The following is an 18,024-nucleotide window of genomic DNA, read 5'->3' as shown; positions in this document are numbered from 1 at the left end:
TTTTGTCAAGAAACTTTTATTTGTTCGAAAATTTCGTCCAGTTTTTTTAGGAACCACATTATTCCCAACATTGTGTTATCTATTTAGAAAACCATTGATTTTAAGGAGACGTTTTTGTCTATAAAAGCCTCATCATTAAACCTTTTCGTTGCACTTTCTTTTTCAATTAACACTGCTTGCAAAGTAATCAATAAATCCCAATTGTTTGTTGTGTTCTGTTACAATATTTTATCTTCAGTTCATAATCAATCCATAACTAAAATCCATAAAAGATTATAATTAGACGTACCTTATTTTCTCCGAAATTGCAATATATATATATATATATATATATATATATATATATATATATATATATATATATATATATATATATATATATATATATATATATATATATATATGGCCTGCCTCTATATTACCGGACTGAATGATGTTAAATAATTCGTCGGTCGTATATAGAAACAACTTTATCAGCAATTTCGTCCATCCTCCTCTCAGGTGCTTCTCGATTTCACCTTTTTTTTTTTTTTTAATTTTCTATCGTCGCCTTTGCTTCGAAGAAATTTTATCTCAGTTTCTTAATTTTTTTTTGCTTTCTTTTTCTTCTTTAAGTGTCGTCTCCCGATCGGAGGTTGGATATCATCATCACTATCTTTACTCTATCTACTGCTGCTCTGAAGAGTTCTATAGAACTGCATTTAAACCAGTCCCTTAAATTCTTCAACCATGACACTCTCCTTCTTCCTATACTCCTTCCTCCTCTTATCTTTCCCTGTATTATCAGCCTTAGCAGTTCATATCGCTGTCCCCTCATTACGTGTGTCCCAGATATTGTAACTTTCTTATTTTTATTGCTTTCTATATATCTGTAAATATTTGATCGTATCTTTCACTTATAAAAATATTACTCCGATCGTTGCTATCATTAAAGCACAACTTAATGGTCTCCCATGGAACATAGACTTTCTTGCACGTCTAAACGAACAATTTAACCAATGTACGCGGTTATCATTTATCGTTAATAATGGTGTGGTTTATAATCCGAAGCTCACAGAAAATTGGTTTCTAAACGTTTTGTTTTGTTGGTGTGCTCGTCGCGTTCTGTCATATGACGAATGCTAGAACGTGTTTTGGTCTACGTTAAACGGTAGTTAAGCGATATGTCGAACGTTGGCAATATATTGGTGACCAGAACGCGTGTGATCAAACACCGAAATAGGTCCATAACATGCCCATTAACAGCATACATATATATATATATATATATATATATATATATATATATATATATATATATATATATATATTTATATATATATATATATATATATATATATATATATATATATATTAAGGTGTATATATAAAATTAGGACAAGATAAAAATAAAATAGGTCTGCTACACACTTGGCGAGGTCAAGCGCATTTGGTACAACGGCGCAAACCAGATGAGCATGAGGCGGGACAAGGACAGACCAGAAGGTCTTCTGTTATTTGTTTTTCTTCATAGTCGGATAGGACCGACTTACAGGGGAAACCTCATTTTATTCGGTTGTGTTTGGATCTTATCACGCCAGTACGAAGTCTGTTCAGCGCCTTCCATGTCGCCCATCCTTCTTTGTATCCAGGTGTGAGGTTCTTTTAGGGCACCATCCCTATAAATAAACCCCATAACTGCATCGAAAAGAGTATTACAAAACACTATTGGAAGAAACAAGTCCAGAATATAGAAAAGGCCATCAGGCATAATAAAAATAATCACGTTGTTATTTAACATATACATAAATGGGGATCCCGTACCACAGACATAGAAAGAAGAGGATAACATCACGCAGATGATCAAATTGTTATTGCATAGAACAAGAAAGATTTAGAATATATGTCAAGGAAACTTGTGGAAGAATATAGAAAATAGTGTCTGGAAGTCAACATGAAAAAAACGCGGTATATATAGGAAGGGAAGAAACTACGGAAAAACTTGACCTGGACTGGGAAAAAATTGAAAGTTGCAAGGAATACATATACTTGGGAATTAAGCTAACTAGTGCAGGACGAAAAATAAGAGCCGCAAGATGATCTCGGTTTGAACACATAAGAAATGATGATATTGTGCGACAAAATACAAAGGAGATATATATATTTTTTTTTTTTTTTTTTTTTTTTTTTTTATGGCCTTGGCATAGCCAATTGACCAGACTATTTTGTAATTTGTATTCACAGAACAACAATCAGAGTTCGAGTTAGTACTAAATGTAAGTTTTAATTTTTCTTTTTATTTTAATTTTTTTTTTATTTTTATTTACTTTTTTTTTATTTATTTTTTTTTTCGGTATATTACTTTTTTTTTGTTATATTACTTTTTGAGATATTGTATGTAAAATGTATATATATTTTTTATTTTGTTTTGGTCATCTTTTGTAATAATTTTGTTTTACATTTTTTTTTTGTTTTTTTTTATATATTTTTTTTATTTTTTTTTATTTTTTTTTTTTTTTTCGTATTAAAAGGTTTATTACATGATTGGTATGTTCGCAAATTGCTTACAAGTTTCATCTTAATTCTATGGTTAGTAAATTATATTGTTTAAAGTTTATATTTACAATTTCTTATTAACTGATAAATACAATTATAGATTTCTACGTTTCCAGAGAAAATTAATTCATTTATGTGAAATGGGAAACAGACATTTAGTTTTCGTAAGTTTTCATATAAACACGTAATATTTCCTTGTTGGTTTACACATTCTAACAGGATATGTGTTAAATCTCCATATTTACCACAAGTACAGTTTGGAGTGTCTACTAAATTCATTTTGCACATTCTTGAAGGTGTTAGAGCATGATTTGACCTTAGCCTATTAATAGTTTTAATAAAACTTCTGTTGGACTCTGAATGAAACCACCTTTTTTTAAGAAGTGTGGGTTGCCAATATTTAAATGATGACTGACTTTCGGATTCCGTATAATTGGCTTGCCATTTTAATTTGAGCCGATGTTTATTATATACATCTATATCTGACACCGGTAAAATATTGTTGTCTATGGTTTCTCCGCTTGATAATGCTTCTTTTGCCAGAGCATCTGCTATTATATTACCCATTATCCCAGAATGGCCTTTGATCCATGCGATAACAACTTCTCCTCCGAGCTTTGAAACCTCGTAGTACAATTTTAAAATCTCTATATCAAGATGAGTCAATTGTTTGGATTTATTTGTTATACCTAATCTTTCTACTGCACTTTTACTGTCTGTAAATATTACACAGTTCTTCATTTCGTTTGTCAAAGCGTGAGAAAGAGCAAACTTTAAACCCAGCATTTCGGATGTGTAGATGGTGGCTTCATCAGGTAACTTATATTTATGCTGTAGTCCAGAATTCTGTTGGTATACTGCGCAAGCAGTGTTATTTCCTTTTTTTGAACCATCAGTAAATATATAATAATAATTAGGCCATTTCTTCTGAATTTCTGCGTTAAACATGGGGCCTTGGACATCATTGAGAAATTCTGTCTTGATTTTTATTGAGAACAGTACATGAGGCTTTTCAGTATAAACTGGTGGAAGATGACCCTTATAAAGTACCTCTTTGAATTTAGACAGATTTCTATAGCTTACCGCCACGAGTGGAGATTTTTTCTTGAACCAATACCTTTTAGTCAAATCTAAAACAGCCAGATTGTGTATATCTTTAAGATATACTTGGTCTCTGCTAATGGTACGAGCTATATATTTGTCGGTAAGATACTGCCTCCTTAAATTCAATGGCGGTTCAACAGCTTCAATTTCCATTACATTAATTGGTGTAGATTTCAGATACCCAAGGCACAAGCGTAGGCACTTATTTTTCTGTACCTCAATTTTTGTTAAATGAGTGTTCGATGCGTTTCCATACAAGTGACAGCTATAATCGAAAACTGGTCGTATCATAGATCGATAAAACATTAAACTAATGTTGGGATCTGCACCCCAGTTTGTTTTACAGAAAGCTCTTAGGATATTCATAGCTTTTTCGGTTTTTTTAATGATATGTTGAATATGGTCTTTCCACAAAAGTTTTCTGTCTAAATAAGTTCCCAGGTATTTGATACAGTTTTTAATTGGAAATTTGAATTGACCACAACTTATATACCCTTCTGGAATTCTATGTTTTCTAGAAAAGAAGCAGATTTCTGTTTTAGATTCTGATAATGTTAATCCATTTGATTCATAATATGCATGTATTGTTGAAATAGCTGTTGTTAAATTATTTTTAGAAACATCGATTGATTTGTCTGATGAATAGAGTACCACATCATCTGCAAATTGTAGTATTTTTGTGTTAATAGGAACAATGACTTCTAAATCTATATTATATAAAATATATAAAACTGGACTTAAAATACTTCCTTGCGGCAGGCCTATATTGGACAGTCGAGGAGAAAAAAATTTCTCATTTATTTTTAAGTAAATCAATCTCTCTGAGTACAAAGTTTTCAAAAAGGATGTTATACCTATAGGTATCCCGACTGACAATAACTTTTGTTCAAGGATATCCAAATTTATATTATCAAAAGCAGATGATACGTCCAGAAATGCAGCTGCAGTAGATGAGTTTTCCGTGAAATTGACTTGAACTGTTGTTACGAGAGCAGTTATGGCATCTTGCGTGGATTTAAACTTGCGAAAACCAAATTGGGAGTGTGGGAGAATGTCATTAAATTCTAACCAATGCTCTAATCTATTTTTAATTAGTCTTTCCAGGGTTTTAAGAAGACAAGAAGCTAGAGATATTGGGCGATATGAATTATAATCGTCATCACGTTTGCCAGGTTTTCTTATAGGTATTATAATATACTCCTTCCAGCTTTCTGGAATTGGTGCTTGTTTCTGCCAAATATTATTTAGAATATGAAGTAGATGGATTTTATGTTCATTTGTCAGGTTAGAAATCATAGAATAAGATATATTGTCTTTACCAGGAGCAGTATTGTTATTTTGTTTGAGGACCCTTCTTGAGATATATAGAAGATATAGAAAAATAGTAACTTAAACCCTAAAAAAATATTATTAGACTGGACCACCACATAGAAACGGAAACGGGGAAAACCGACAACATTTCTTGTTAAAGTTAAAAGTTATCAAAGTTCTTAAGGTAATCTAAAATTTGGAAAAAAAGTCGTCATCCTGAGGCTAGGTTAGGTTATAAAGAGGAATAACGATGTGCAGCTACAAATCTCAATATTTATATTTGGTGTAGATATAAAAATCGGTTGCCTGTAAAGTCGGTTTTACGGGCGAAGATTTTACGTGACAACGTCTTTTTCTCGGTAGAATATTTATTGATATGAATATTATTAAATTGCACAATAGGAACAAGGAATTGAATGAAAATAAGAATTGCACAAATTTTAACTATAGAAATATATTTTGTTTACTAAAACATTGTACATGTAAACTTAAACTTAACTAATTTCTATTTGAGTGATTTTGTTGAGGATAGGACGATGATAGGAGAAATATGAAATGAAAGGAAGTGTTTCTGCTGTAATGTGTCTTGAACGCCAAGAACGCTCGAGAAAGACAGAGACACAAGCACGGAAGCACGCACCGATTCAACGCGCCTAATTCTCTAGTGCTGCGCGCGCAGCGGACCGATCATGTTTGAGTGGGAGAGAGACGCAAGGCATTCGCCGGTCCGGCGGGCCTCTCTCTCGTTCGGTGACTCACTGTAACAGACGTGAGCGGGCGTTACACTTTTTCATGAATGACTCCGAGCCACAACCTAATTTAAGACGTTGTCACGTCAAAAAATTACATTTGTTTAAAATCCCTCTCTTTGAACCATCTATCTTGTAATAAATTTAATTTAATGTTAAATTTTATAGACAACCGATAGTTTTTGAGATACATGACAAAATGTTGGGAAATACGTCGTCTCAGCCCTTTTTCGCTCCTATAAAAATGGAGCATAAAAAATTCAACAAGGCAAACTTTGGAACTGAAAGGAGATGTGAAATAAATTTACAGATGATATTAAATAATACACTTTGCATTACCATCGAATATGTGTCTTGAGTAGCTTATGATTTGTGCAAAAATTAATTCAAAATAATATTAATTAAATTAGTTACATGAAAAGGAATAATTTATAAATTATTGTACATCGGTTACAATACATATTTCAACGGTTTTTCGGGAAATGTTCGTCGAAATTTCGCTGTAAAAATTAAATAAAAAGTGAAGTTTCATTAGTTGAACACTAATGACAAAGTTGTGAACCAAGCTCTAAAAACTCCGAAAGTAGTAATTATACCACTTATTTTCAGCAAATTCAGTGCATCTCCGGTATTCGTATGCGGAGACCTTATCAAAGTAGCTTCAAGGTTTTTTCCATTCCCTTTTATCTGAAATCACTCTTTTACCGACTGCTCCAGTGAAACTTTAAAACTCTAAACCTTCTTTTTTCTTTTCTTTGCAGCTCCTAAATTGGCCATCGACAATCTAGAGAACGGCTATCATGGCATCGTGAAAGAGAACGAGACCGTAGTCGAAGTCACCCCCGTGATCAGGGCAGAGGGGGAGGTTTGCCGCTTCCGCATCGTCAACAAGCACCATGGGGAGGCGCCATTCGATATCGTCCTCAAGGATGACGGCTACGCAGAATTAAGGGCTAAAAGGGTCCTGAACTGCGAGAAGAGGAAGAATTACAAGTTCGACATCGCCGCCGTAGGGTGTAATGGTAAACAGAGTGTCAGGTTAGTATCAGTTTAGTTAATATGACACAAGAGGGTAATTTTAAGTTTCAGGTTATCCTAAATAAAATATTTTATAATTAACAGAAAAACTTCACATATTTAACTATATTGAATAATATATGACTTGGGGGAATTTTTTTTCTTGGAACTCCAATATTAAATGAATATAAATAAATAAATTTGAACTATATATTTATAAAATTTCTACTATATTTATTTATATATAAATGTACAAGGCATGTTTCACCACACTGCGGCTTTTCTAATTTTGGAAGAAAACATATTTCTCCAGTCATATGTATGTAGGCTTGCTCCTGAGTCACATATCCACTCACTTTGATTTCACTGGAGTTTGACAAATATGGAAGAAATATTAAATATGTAAACTGAACTTGATACTAAATTACTTTCTGATGACTTATTTATTTCTATTTTCGTTTTTAGACTCATGTATTATCTTTGTGCACAACCCAATGTCACTTTCGTTTACAATAATTACAAATGTAACTCTTCTTTCCATCCATCCATCCATCCAATGGCGCTACAGCCCAAATCGGGCCTTGGCCTCCTTCAACAGGCTTCTCCAACCATCTCTATTTACCGCTGTTCTTTTCCATGAACGCGTTCCCAGGCAGTTCCTGGCATCCTCATCGACTTCATCTTCCCATCTCTTTTTAGGTCTTCCAACAGGTCTTTTTCCCTGCATTCTTGCATTTAATAATTTTCTGGGGATTCTATTCTCATGCATGCGGACCACGTGCCCTGCCCATCGTAATCTCTGCAGTTTAGTATGTTGTGCTAGAGGTGGTTCGCTATATTGCTCGTATATTTCTCTATTGTACCTAATTCGCCAGTTGTTGTTTTCACTTATTGGGGCCAGGATCCTACGTAATATTTTTCTTTCAAACACATCTAATGCATTGGCAGATTTCTGTGTCACCACCCATGTTTCGCAACCATAACTTACTATGGGCCTGATTATTGTTTTATAGACCCGGAGTTTTGTTTTCCGGTGTACGTCTCGCGATTTGAATATGTGGCCCATCGCGAAATAGGCTTTATTTGCCAGCACAAGCCTTCTATTTATTTCCGGTTCTTCTTCATTGCTTGCGACCAGATCCATTCCTAGGTATGTGAATCTATTTACATGTTCTATATCGTCAATAAAGTGTTGTTGCACCGGTCTATTTGATCTGGTTTGTATGAGTAGTTTTGTTTTATTTGTATTTATTGCTAGCCCTACTGCTTCTGCACTCTGTTTCAACTCAACGTAGGTTTCTTCCGCTGCATTCATTGTTCTGCTCATTATGTTTATGTCATCTGCGTATGCTGCTAATTGGGTAGACTTGTTTGTAAGTATGTTATTTCCGCTCACCGTCAACCGTCTAATTACATATTCCAGAACAAGATTAAAGAGCGTTGGAGCTAGTCCGTCGCCTTGTTTCAGTCCTTGCGTTATCGTAAACGCATCAGTGATCTGTCCCTGAATACTCTTCCTTGAACTCTTCTTTCAGTCCTGTATATTTGTTTTCTTTTTACTGGTGCTAACTTTCAAGTGGCATGAAAGAGAAAATTAGTGACATTGACTTAAAAACATTACATGTTTAGGTCATAAATAACACCCTTAATGCACCAGTAGCCTTTATGCCAAATTTTTTAAAAATGGAATCAATACCCTTTATCGATTCGTAAAATAGCATAAGGGGAATTTGCAAAAAAAATTCAATTTTCACCAAAAGGACCCCAGACACCACACAGTTTTCACATATTTTGCTCTCCCTAACTTTATCTTTTAGTACTCTCAAAGGCATAAAAGATAAAATCGTGGACGTACTTTGTTGGAAATCCGACGGTATATTAAAGCAATAATGCTGCTATATTTTCATGCGTTTTCTGATCACTAGCTACGGAGTCCCAGGCAGTATGCACGACATTAAATATTGGAGCCAGAATTAATTTCGAACAAACACCACTATTAATATTACTAATAATTGCTTTATCTATTGTTGATATAATGCTCCGCACACTTTTGTATTTTCATGAATTTTATATTCATAAAATGTTTGCCAGTAATTCTCTTCTCTCGCCAGAGATTTCAGTCTTTGTATGGTCATCTTTGTATTATGATCAGTCGTGACCACAGCTTGATTTTTTTCATGAAGTATTCATAGGCGGTTTAAAGTAATTGTAGAGATAATTTCGGATATGCATCTATAGTTAAACTCTGTCTTGTTTTCTTTTTATGAATAGATGATACATATGAATTTCTCCATAGCTTTTTCCTGGTGCATTACAATTTGTTTTGCTCTCTCGTTGCTTTCGCTCCTTAATTAGCGATCAAATAAAATCTTTAGCAACACTAGAACAAATTATGTGTATGCCGAACATCTTATACCCGAAATTCTTAAGTCAATATCAAGAACCACAGATAATCTTAAGATATTCTTCCACGGAACTGCAGGATGTGCATATTTTCGCATTTACCTGTTCTCGGTCCTAATCATAAAATTGTAATAAGCAATTATTATTTAACTTATCAATTAGTTCTAACATTTTAAACATTTCTAAATTTGCCATGTATATAAATTAAATAGAAATTTTCAAAAGATATATAGTTTGATGTTATTTATTTTATATAATAATTAATTGCCATCGGGTGAGATCTTCTAATTCTGTAAATTTTTACTGTTATTTGTTTTTGTAAACGGTGAGACTAGCGGAGAAGATGGTCGTCTTTTATTTTCGGATGTTGCTTCTAAAACCGTCTCGTATGTCAACCTGTAATTGAAACAATGCGTCAATGCTAAAAATATCCTTCAGTATAAATAGGTAATTGTTATAAAAATATGATAATAACCATGATATCACTCAGACACGAAGTGCATCAGTTATAGAAATCAGCATCCGAATTATGTATAACATAACCGAAAGACTTGACTCATCCTAATCCAACATCCAAGTTCATTTCTCGACGAAGTGAATTTTGTAAGTAATGGTAATGTAGAACATATTTCGTTGGCAAGTTTAATGCCAGGAGGATTGTGTGCCAAGAGTGAATCACACAATCGTTTGTTTCTAGGTATATTGTGAGGTCAGGCGGCGCGTTTACTTTTGGTAGAAAACAATACGTTGGCTGAGGTGTCCAAGAAGATTTAGACTTGACTTAATGCTCTAATTGAAAGTAATTTGATGTTTACAGAAATTATTGTATTTGACTCTTTTTAAGTAGATTTAATTATGATTGAAAGAGTTTTCGTGGGCTTCAAAACGGCAGTTTTTAAACACAATTTTAACAAACAAATAGTCTTGTTTTTATGATGAAAAAAAATACTTTAAATATAAACTGGGCATAAGTTAGGGATATAGTTTAATATTAAATAAACAATAATATAACAATTATACAACTGTATAAATCAATAATGTCACATATCTACGTCAACAAATAACTCTAGTTTTTTTTAATTCAAAGAAATAAATAATTAAATAAAATTAAATTTATAAGTTGTTTCAAGTTTATAATCCCATGAAACGAAGCCGAAAATCACGACAAAAATTGAAAAATTACTGGGCGAAGTCAATAGAAAAGGCGTATTATCGCGTGGTTATCAAAACTTTTACTGCGTCATGACATTTAAGCAAAGAAAACGACTTTTTCATTCATTTCAATATTTTGAAAAAGATAAAAACGTTCAACAGACGACTTTCTTGAAAATACTTAATACTAAAATGCTCGTTAAAATGAGATTTTCTAAATTAAAAAATGTTTATAAACAAAAAAGGTATTGCAAATTAAACCGGAAAGTAAGCATGGTTTTCAATTGTTTATAATTATTAAAATAAACAATAAAAACATTTAAACACATTTCATAATGTGAGTTATGTAGTTACTACATTTGCGAAAGATGGTCACAATCGGTCAAGTGGTTTTTAAACAATTATATTTGTTTATCTTATTTGAGAGAACAAAGGTCATTTTCAAAGAGATGTACAGGTGCTTCGTCAATACTTGGAATGTTTTTTGATCTGATTCTCTTTATAAGGTCTCAAATTTTCATGTTTTTAAAAACTATAATAATTTTTAATTGTTTACTTACAAATAATTATTGATGCCTAACGTATACCGCCCAGTATACTTTAAAATGGTCTTAACAGTATTTTTGAGGTGCGTCTTAGGGACCACTTTATTTGAGGATGTACCCTCTTTAATGATAGATTAGAGGTTACACAAAGAACGGTACTAGGCTCGGGCTTCAGTCTGGTAGATGTATCTTGGTCGGGGCCATGGTTCGTAGACTTACTACGGTTGCCTCTTCCGCCTAACCAATGAACATTAAGCCCGAGGCTGTATTCTCGTGACGTAATTCTTCCCCTTCAACCAATCAACACTGCAATCGACCTGCCCTCTACATTCAGTTTAAATCGCGAATAAATGGTTTTTGTATTCTTTTGTACTCTGGTGACGTAACTCAAGCATCCCCACCCCAGTCGGAAGAGGCAACCGTAGTAAGTCTACGAACCGTGAGTTTACTCCACGGTTCGTAGACTTACTACGGTTGCCTTTTCCGCCTAACCAATAAACATTAAGCTCGAAACTGTACTCTCGTGACGCAATTCTTCCCCTTCAACCAATCAACACTGCAATCGACCTGCCCTCTACATTCAGTTTCAATCGCGAATAAATGGGTTTTGTATTCTTGTGTACTCTGGTGACGTAACTCAAGCATCCCCACCCAAGTCGGAAGAGGCAACCGTAGTAAGTCTACGAACCGTGGGCGGGGCTCTTATTACAGCTCAAATATAAAAAATCAGTTAGAGAAGTACTGAAGATACAGAGAAGAGAAGTTAGAAGATAAGAGAAGAGGAGTTGGAAGATAAGAGAAGGGAATCATTTGGGCACCACCCTATGTTTAGAGGAACAGGGAAACCTTAAGACATAGAGAATACGATATCAAGGAAGGTAAGATACAGTTAAGATACGCGAGAATAAAGTAAACCGTGAGAGAAAAGGTATTATGATCGTGCGGTACACACTTAATATTTCGGCACATATACACTAGTTATATGATAAAGCAAATAATAATATAAATCAATAAAATGCCTGAGAGAGATACACCTTGCACAAAAATATAAGTTTATATCATAGCAAAAAATAAAAAGCAAATATATCGTTAAGGAAGTTATATTGAGGTATATTAGAAAAAAAAATGCACTATAACAATTACGGCACAGTTAAATGTCACGAGATAAGTGATTACACAATCTATTATCGAATACAACAACAAAATATCTTTTTTGAAAAATAATACTGAATAATGTAGTATTCTCAAGAATAAAAAAACAAGGAATATTATGATTGTCAATATTCGTCAAAATAAAATATTATGCCTTGAGAATACATAAACATTTACTAAATTGTTTTTGAATGTGATCACCTCAAATCTATTCCTAAAATTTATCATAAATATAACCTACTTTTATATCAAACAAATGGATCGTAATTTATACATATGCTATCGTAAGTTTATACCCATGATAGTTCATTCGGTTATACTTAACCATAAAGCGCAAAGTTACTTAACTGGATGTTATAAATCGATTTGTTACTATTTGGGTATTAAAGTTGAGCTTTAGTCAATAAAATTTATGGTTACTCACAATACCGTAGACAACAGGTGGACACACAGGTGATGGCGTTACGTCCTCAATACAGGCACTTCACACTTGGTCCTGGCAACAGATATTGGACTGCAGGTACAGCAAATTACGGTCTTCGATCCGTAATCCCTCGAATTGACTGAGGTAGTCGAAAAGAGAAACAACCAGACAGGAACAGCACAGGTAGTAGTCAGTAGTATAGATAAATGAAGAGACAAATGAACGTAAAGTGGAATGAAGGCGTTGAACAGAAGAGACGAATAAAGGTAGAGATGAACGATGGTAGAGATGAACGATCGGCTATCAGAAGTGACTTCGTTCCTTCGAATTGGAATACGTCTGTTTGACAAAAGGGAAAATAGTTAATATAGGACTTACTGTGTAAAGATATTTTATATAGATAAGGGTGAATTGAAAATACACTTACCGTCGTGTGATGGAGAACCAACCGCTTGCCACAGGAAACAACTTGAAAATCAATTCGAATTTTGATCTTAGGAAAGCTAAAGATAAAAAAAGAAGTGGGAGTATTGGCTGAAGAGTGCCACACAAAATTGATATTTAAAAGACAAGGCTAGTGGAGTCATTTTTGTAACTTAAACCTTATCTCCTGACAGGAATTATACGTTCACCGAAAACCAATTCTTCTGTTTTTCTGAGAAGGTAGACCGGAGATTTCACAATAGGCACTGACTCCTTTGTTACTAGGAAATATTTCTATTAAGCAAATATTTCTATTAAGCAAAGGATAGATAAAAAGATCAGGGAACATTTGACGAAATCTTTTATTGTTAAAAAAAAGCGTACCGAATCGCTCGTTGCCGTTGGGTTATTTTTTAAGGCTTTTAACAAAATATATGGACATAGGCGGCGTGAAATTAATTTTCTAATGGGAATAATTTAAAGGAATTTTAAACATGCTTCAAGGAAACGATTTATTTGCGGATATATTCCATATTGGCGTTCGAGCTAAATGATGGAATCAAGATTGTTATTCAATTAATAAGGTTTTAAAGAGTTCTTCAACAACCGTGTTATACTAATTATAAAACAAATTAGCCACAGTAGTATAAACGAAAAGTAACTTGAAACTGTATTTCATACTCTTAAATGTGTGACTAATGTTTATTTTTATTTTCTAAAGAATACAATTAACAGATCAGATACTGATTTTTCAAATAAATTAACTAAAAATGATATATTGAAATTGAAAGAATTTGTCAGTTTAATAGAATAACAATTTTCTGGTAGGTAGAATTCGGATATTTCCAACATGCAAACACTGAGGTATTATTCTGCTGAAAAAAGGGATTCTGCAATATTCTATTTTAAATAGATAATAGGAAAAACATACGTGATTTACTTTAATTCTCGTAATATTTAACGAGTATGATTTAGATTTAGAGAGAAAGAAAGTCAGATGAGGAATGTTCTTGGGCAGAGGTGGACGAAAGGAATTGTATTGATTGTTATGAACTTTGGTAATATTTTTATATAACGATTCCCATATGCCCCGGTCCTATTTTAATAACAACAGCAATAAATCATAATTATTCTCAAAAATGATTTCCTTTTCCCGTATCACAAACAATTTTTGATGCAAAATCTACTTCTTCATTTGCAATAATACCAGTTTGCAACATTTAACGCAAATATTGTTCTGAAACTATCGTCTTGTAGCATATTAATGCAATTTACTATTGTTATTGGCTACAATTTTTCTTTAAAATACGTTTATTTTGTCGTTTCGATTTCCACGGAAACCGTTCTCAAAATAAAAATCATTAATAAATTAAACAAATTTTGTTTTTGTTAGTTGGTAATAAAAAACTTCTAATAATTTAATTTTATCTGAGTCATTCACATTGACAATTCAGACATGTGTTATACATTTTAAAGTCGATGACTTTAAAATGCTATTATGAATATTGTTGAATTGCGGTCCTGAGACAACTTTATTGGAAGATAGTTCATTCGATTACCTACATGAAATCAACTTTAACTTAAAAATACCCGTCAAAAAAATCATAGTAAGTGATTTATGTGATTCTTATGTGATTCGTCTTTAAAAGACGATGCCAGTAAAATTTTCGTCTTAGTGATCCCATAGTAAATCATGAGGACAAAAACTGCAAAAAACTCTGACATTATATGTATCTTATTTTAAAACATAAGTGATATATCCCTCATATTTTATTGACTTACTAATAGTGGTATTTTCGTTCTATTAATTTCCTCTTTTAATATGGATAACCAGATTCTACTGCATCCTGCCTAGGAATTTACGACGGAATTGGTTTCATTTAACATAAAGAGTGCTTCTTTGATTTTTTTTCTGTATTGTAAATTCTGTATTTTTAATATAAAATTGATGTTACTTTAACACTTATTTTAACATTTAGTGGTCTTGATATTTCACCTAAAACATAAACCTAAATCTAAATATTTCACTTTAAATCATATGCTAACTTACTTGTTTAGTATGTAATTTAAGTTCCGTATACGTATTCTTGTCTGTTACTTTGGTTCTGCTCATGATATTTATGTCATATACATATGCTGTCCTTGGACTGATTTATTGTGTGTATTTATAAGTGTGTTGTTTCTACCTTCTGATGTTTTTCTAACTACGTATTCCAGTGCTAAATTAAATAGTGTTGGTGCCAAATCATCACCCTGTTTTATTCGTTCTGTTATTTGAAATGGGTCTTTTATCTATGTTGTATCTGTATTTGAGCCACTGTGCCCGTCATCGTCATTCGGATGAGCCTAACCAGTTTAGGCTTCTTTCCTTCTTCTTGTGTCCTGCTCAATTATCTTGCGTTGGCTATCAAATTGGGTATACTAATTTTGTTGACGGCGGCTCGGAAAAGTGATGCAGAGGACCTCTTAAACCATTCTCTCAGGTTTTTAAGCCATGACATGAAGGCCCTCTTCTTCCATATATCTTATTCATTACAACATTACAACATACTACTTATTCGCAGAACTCTCCGATACACCCAGATTTCAAAGGCTTCAACCTTGCTTAGAAGTGTATCTGTTAAAGTTCAATGTTCGACACCATGTAAAAGAATAGAGAACACATAACATTTTACTAATCTAATTTTCAGTCTCAAAAAATATAATATTGTTTGTTTATAGTTTGGGCGGTATTTTATATTCACTTAATATTTTGTATAAGTGTGCCCAGTTTATTGAGTCATATGCTTGTTTATAGTCCAGATTTTGTTTAAAACCTGCTTAACCGTGAATATTTGGTCGATGGTTGATCTTTATTGCCTAAATCCTGCCTGATACTCTCCAATGATCTTCTCTGCGAGGAGTTGTAGTCTATGTTTAAGTGTCCTGGTAGCTATTTTATATCTATTACGGGTAAAACGTAAATATCGGATAATACTAGAATTACCCGGATAGAGTTAGAATAAATAGAATAAATATCGGATAATACTAGAATTACCCGGATAGAGTTAGAATTATTCAAGCATAGTGCACAAAAGTTACATAATTGTGAATGTTTCGTTGTATTCTGGATTTATCCAGTTAATACTATATTATCCTGTTCAAATAAATAACCAAATAAATGTTCAAATAAAACAATAGAACAAAACAGAATTCCTTCAAGAATGGAGATCATGCATCCTAATGCCTCTCTTCACAAAGGGAGACAAATCGGACCCGGAAAATTACAGAGGAATTTATTTATTAAACACAAACACTAAACAAATCACAAGAATACAACAAACCGGCATATCTATGTTTCGTGGACCTTAAGAGGGCATTTGACCGGGTTAAATTAAAGGACGTTATCCACTTATTTTGCGCAAGAGAGATACCTTTAGGAATAATCAAAACGATCGAAAATATTGTACTGTTTTTATTAAATCTAATTTATTGTCTTTATTTATTATCAAAGGTTCTATTTATAACACTTACAAATTCATTAAAGTAATTATTTAAATATTCACTAATTTATTTCACAATATTTATTTATATTTAGTTCCGCGTACATTTATATCTCGATCTAAAAACTCGAATTCATGTTCAAAAACTAACTAACATATTACAACAAAATTCCTCCTTAAATATAAAATGCCGTTATTCGAGAATCATGGCGATTCCCCATCAAGAGCCGAGAAGCTCGTTCATACTGGTTTTATTCGGCCTGCTTCTGGAAATTTTAAATCGTGGGTGACTCGAATCAGAATTCAGGTTGGCAAACAGGTCTTTCAACTGAGCGGCGAAATCACTAGAATAGAAAAGAATTAGAAACAATATATTTACAGTTTTATGCGCCATAATATTTATCGTAACAATATCTACCAAAACAACAGAATAAAAGTAGAACAAGAACTAACTGACCCTTATGAACCTGGCATCGGGATAAGACAACGAGATTCCCTGAGTGCTTTATTATTCAACCTGATTATGGATGAAATAATAAAAAAGATAATTTACAACGTATTCTGTCCCAATTTAATATAACTGCCAGAAAATTTAACATGTAAATATCCCCAAAAAAGACAAAATGTATGGTTATAACAGCAAATTTACGAAGATGTAAATTGGAGCTCAAAGGTCAGATAATAGAACAGGTGATGGAGTTTAAATATCTAGGCATCACATTATCTAGCTACGGAAAGCTTGAAATAGAAATTTAAGATCGAGTGAATAGAGCAAACAGAGACGCAGGTTGCCTGAATGAAACAGAATGGATAAATAAAAATATCGGACAAGAAATGAAAGGCAGAATTTAGAAAACAGTTATCACACAAATAATGACATACGCGGCAGAAACACGACCTGATACAGAGAGAACAAAAAGGATGTTAGAAACAGGAGAGATGAAACACTTAGTGACAGTGATAGAAGTACAGATATTCGACGTAGATGCAAGGATGAGAACATCAAAGAAATAGAAGAGTAGAATGTAACGATCATATAAGCCGAATGACAACAAATAGAGTAGTAAATACGGCAAGACACTGATCCCCAATAGGAAAACAATCAGTAGGAAGACCACAAAAACGATGGAATGACAACTTACTGGAAGTACATTGAAAAACAGACAGAGACATACTTAAAAGAAGAAGAAGAAATAATTAACCGTTTCTAATTTCTAGTAAAATTGAATATGATTCTATCTCTGTTTTAAATATTTTAAATTCTTAATGTTTAGTTATATCATTTGGACAATAGTGCTGTAGTAGATTCTTAATAAAGAGAAGAAAACAAATAAAATTTAACCGTAAGTAGTGTTATTTATACCTAAGTATAAAGTGTACTGCTTTATTCATTTGACATTGGATATAAATATCTAGAATAATCCGGATACATCAAAAAGTTATATGCATTTTATCCAGCCAATTTGGATAATACGCAAAGTATCCGAGTAAAACTAATTTTATCCAGTTTCGGGGTTTACCCGTAACATATTCGCAACACAGCAATAAGATTCCTTTATAGTTTTGTCAGAGGAGTTTATCGCCCTTTTTATGGATTGCACAAATGATACTCTTATTTCACTGTTTTTACATTTTCTCTTATTTCCACATTCTGTGTATGACCTCATGTATCCTTTTCGTTATTTCCCTTCCACCCACCTTGAATAATTCTGCGGGTATTCCATCAT

General features: G+C 32.9%; 1 protein-coding gene across 1 annotated transcript in view; it reads left to right on the top strand.

Annotated features, from left to right (window-relative positions):
- The window catches only part of Cals (calsyntenin 1), a 457,567-nt gene that overhangs the window by 158,602 nt on the left and 280,941 nt on the right, over positions 1 to 18,024 (top strand). The window contains exon 2 of the mRNA XM_072526238.1: positions 6,461 to 6,737. Within this exon, the coding sequence (XP_072382339.1) occupies positions 6,461 to 6,737 (277 nt within the window). The remainder of the gene's footprint in view (positions 1 to 6,460; positions 6,738 to 18,024) is intronic.

This window comes from Diabrotica undecimpunctata, chromosome 3 (genome assembly GCF_040954645.1).
Source record: "Diabrotica undecimpunctata isolate CICGRU chromosome 3, icDiaUnde3, whole genome shotgun sequence".
Classification (NCBI taxonomy): domain Eukaryota; kingdom Metazoa; phylum Arthropoda; class Insecta; order Coleoptera; family Chrysomelidae; genus Diabrotica; species Diabrotica undecimpunctata.
This window is presented reverse-complemented; position numbering and strand designations above follow the sequence as displayed.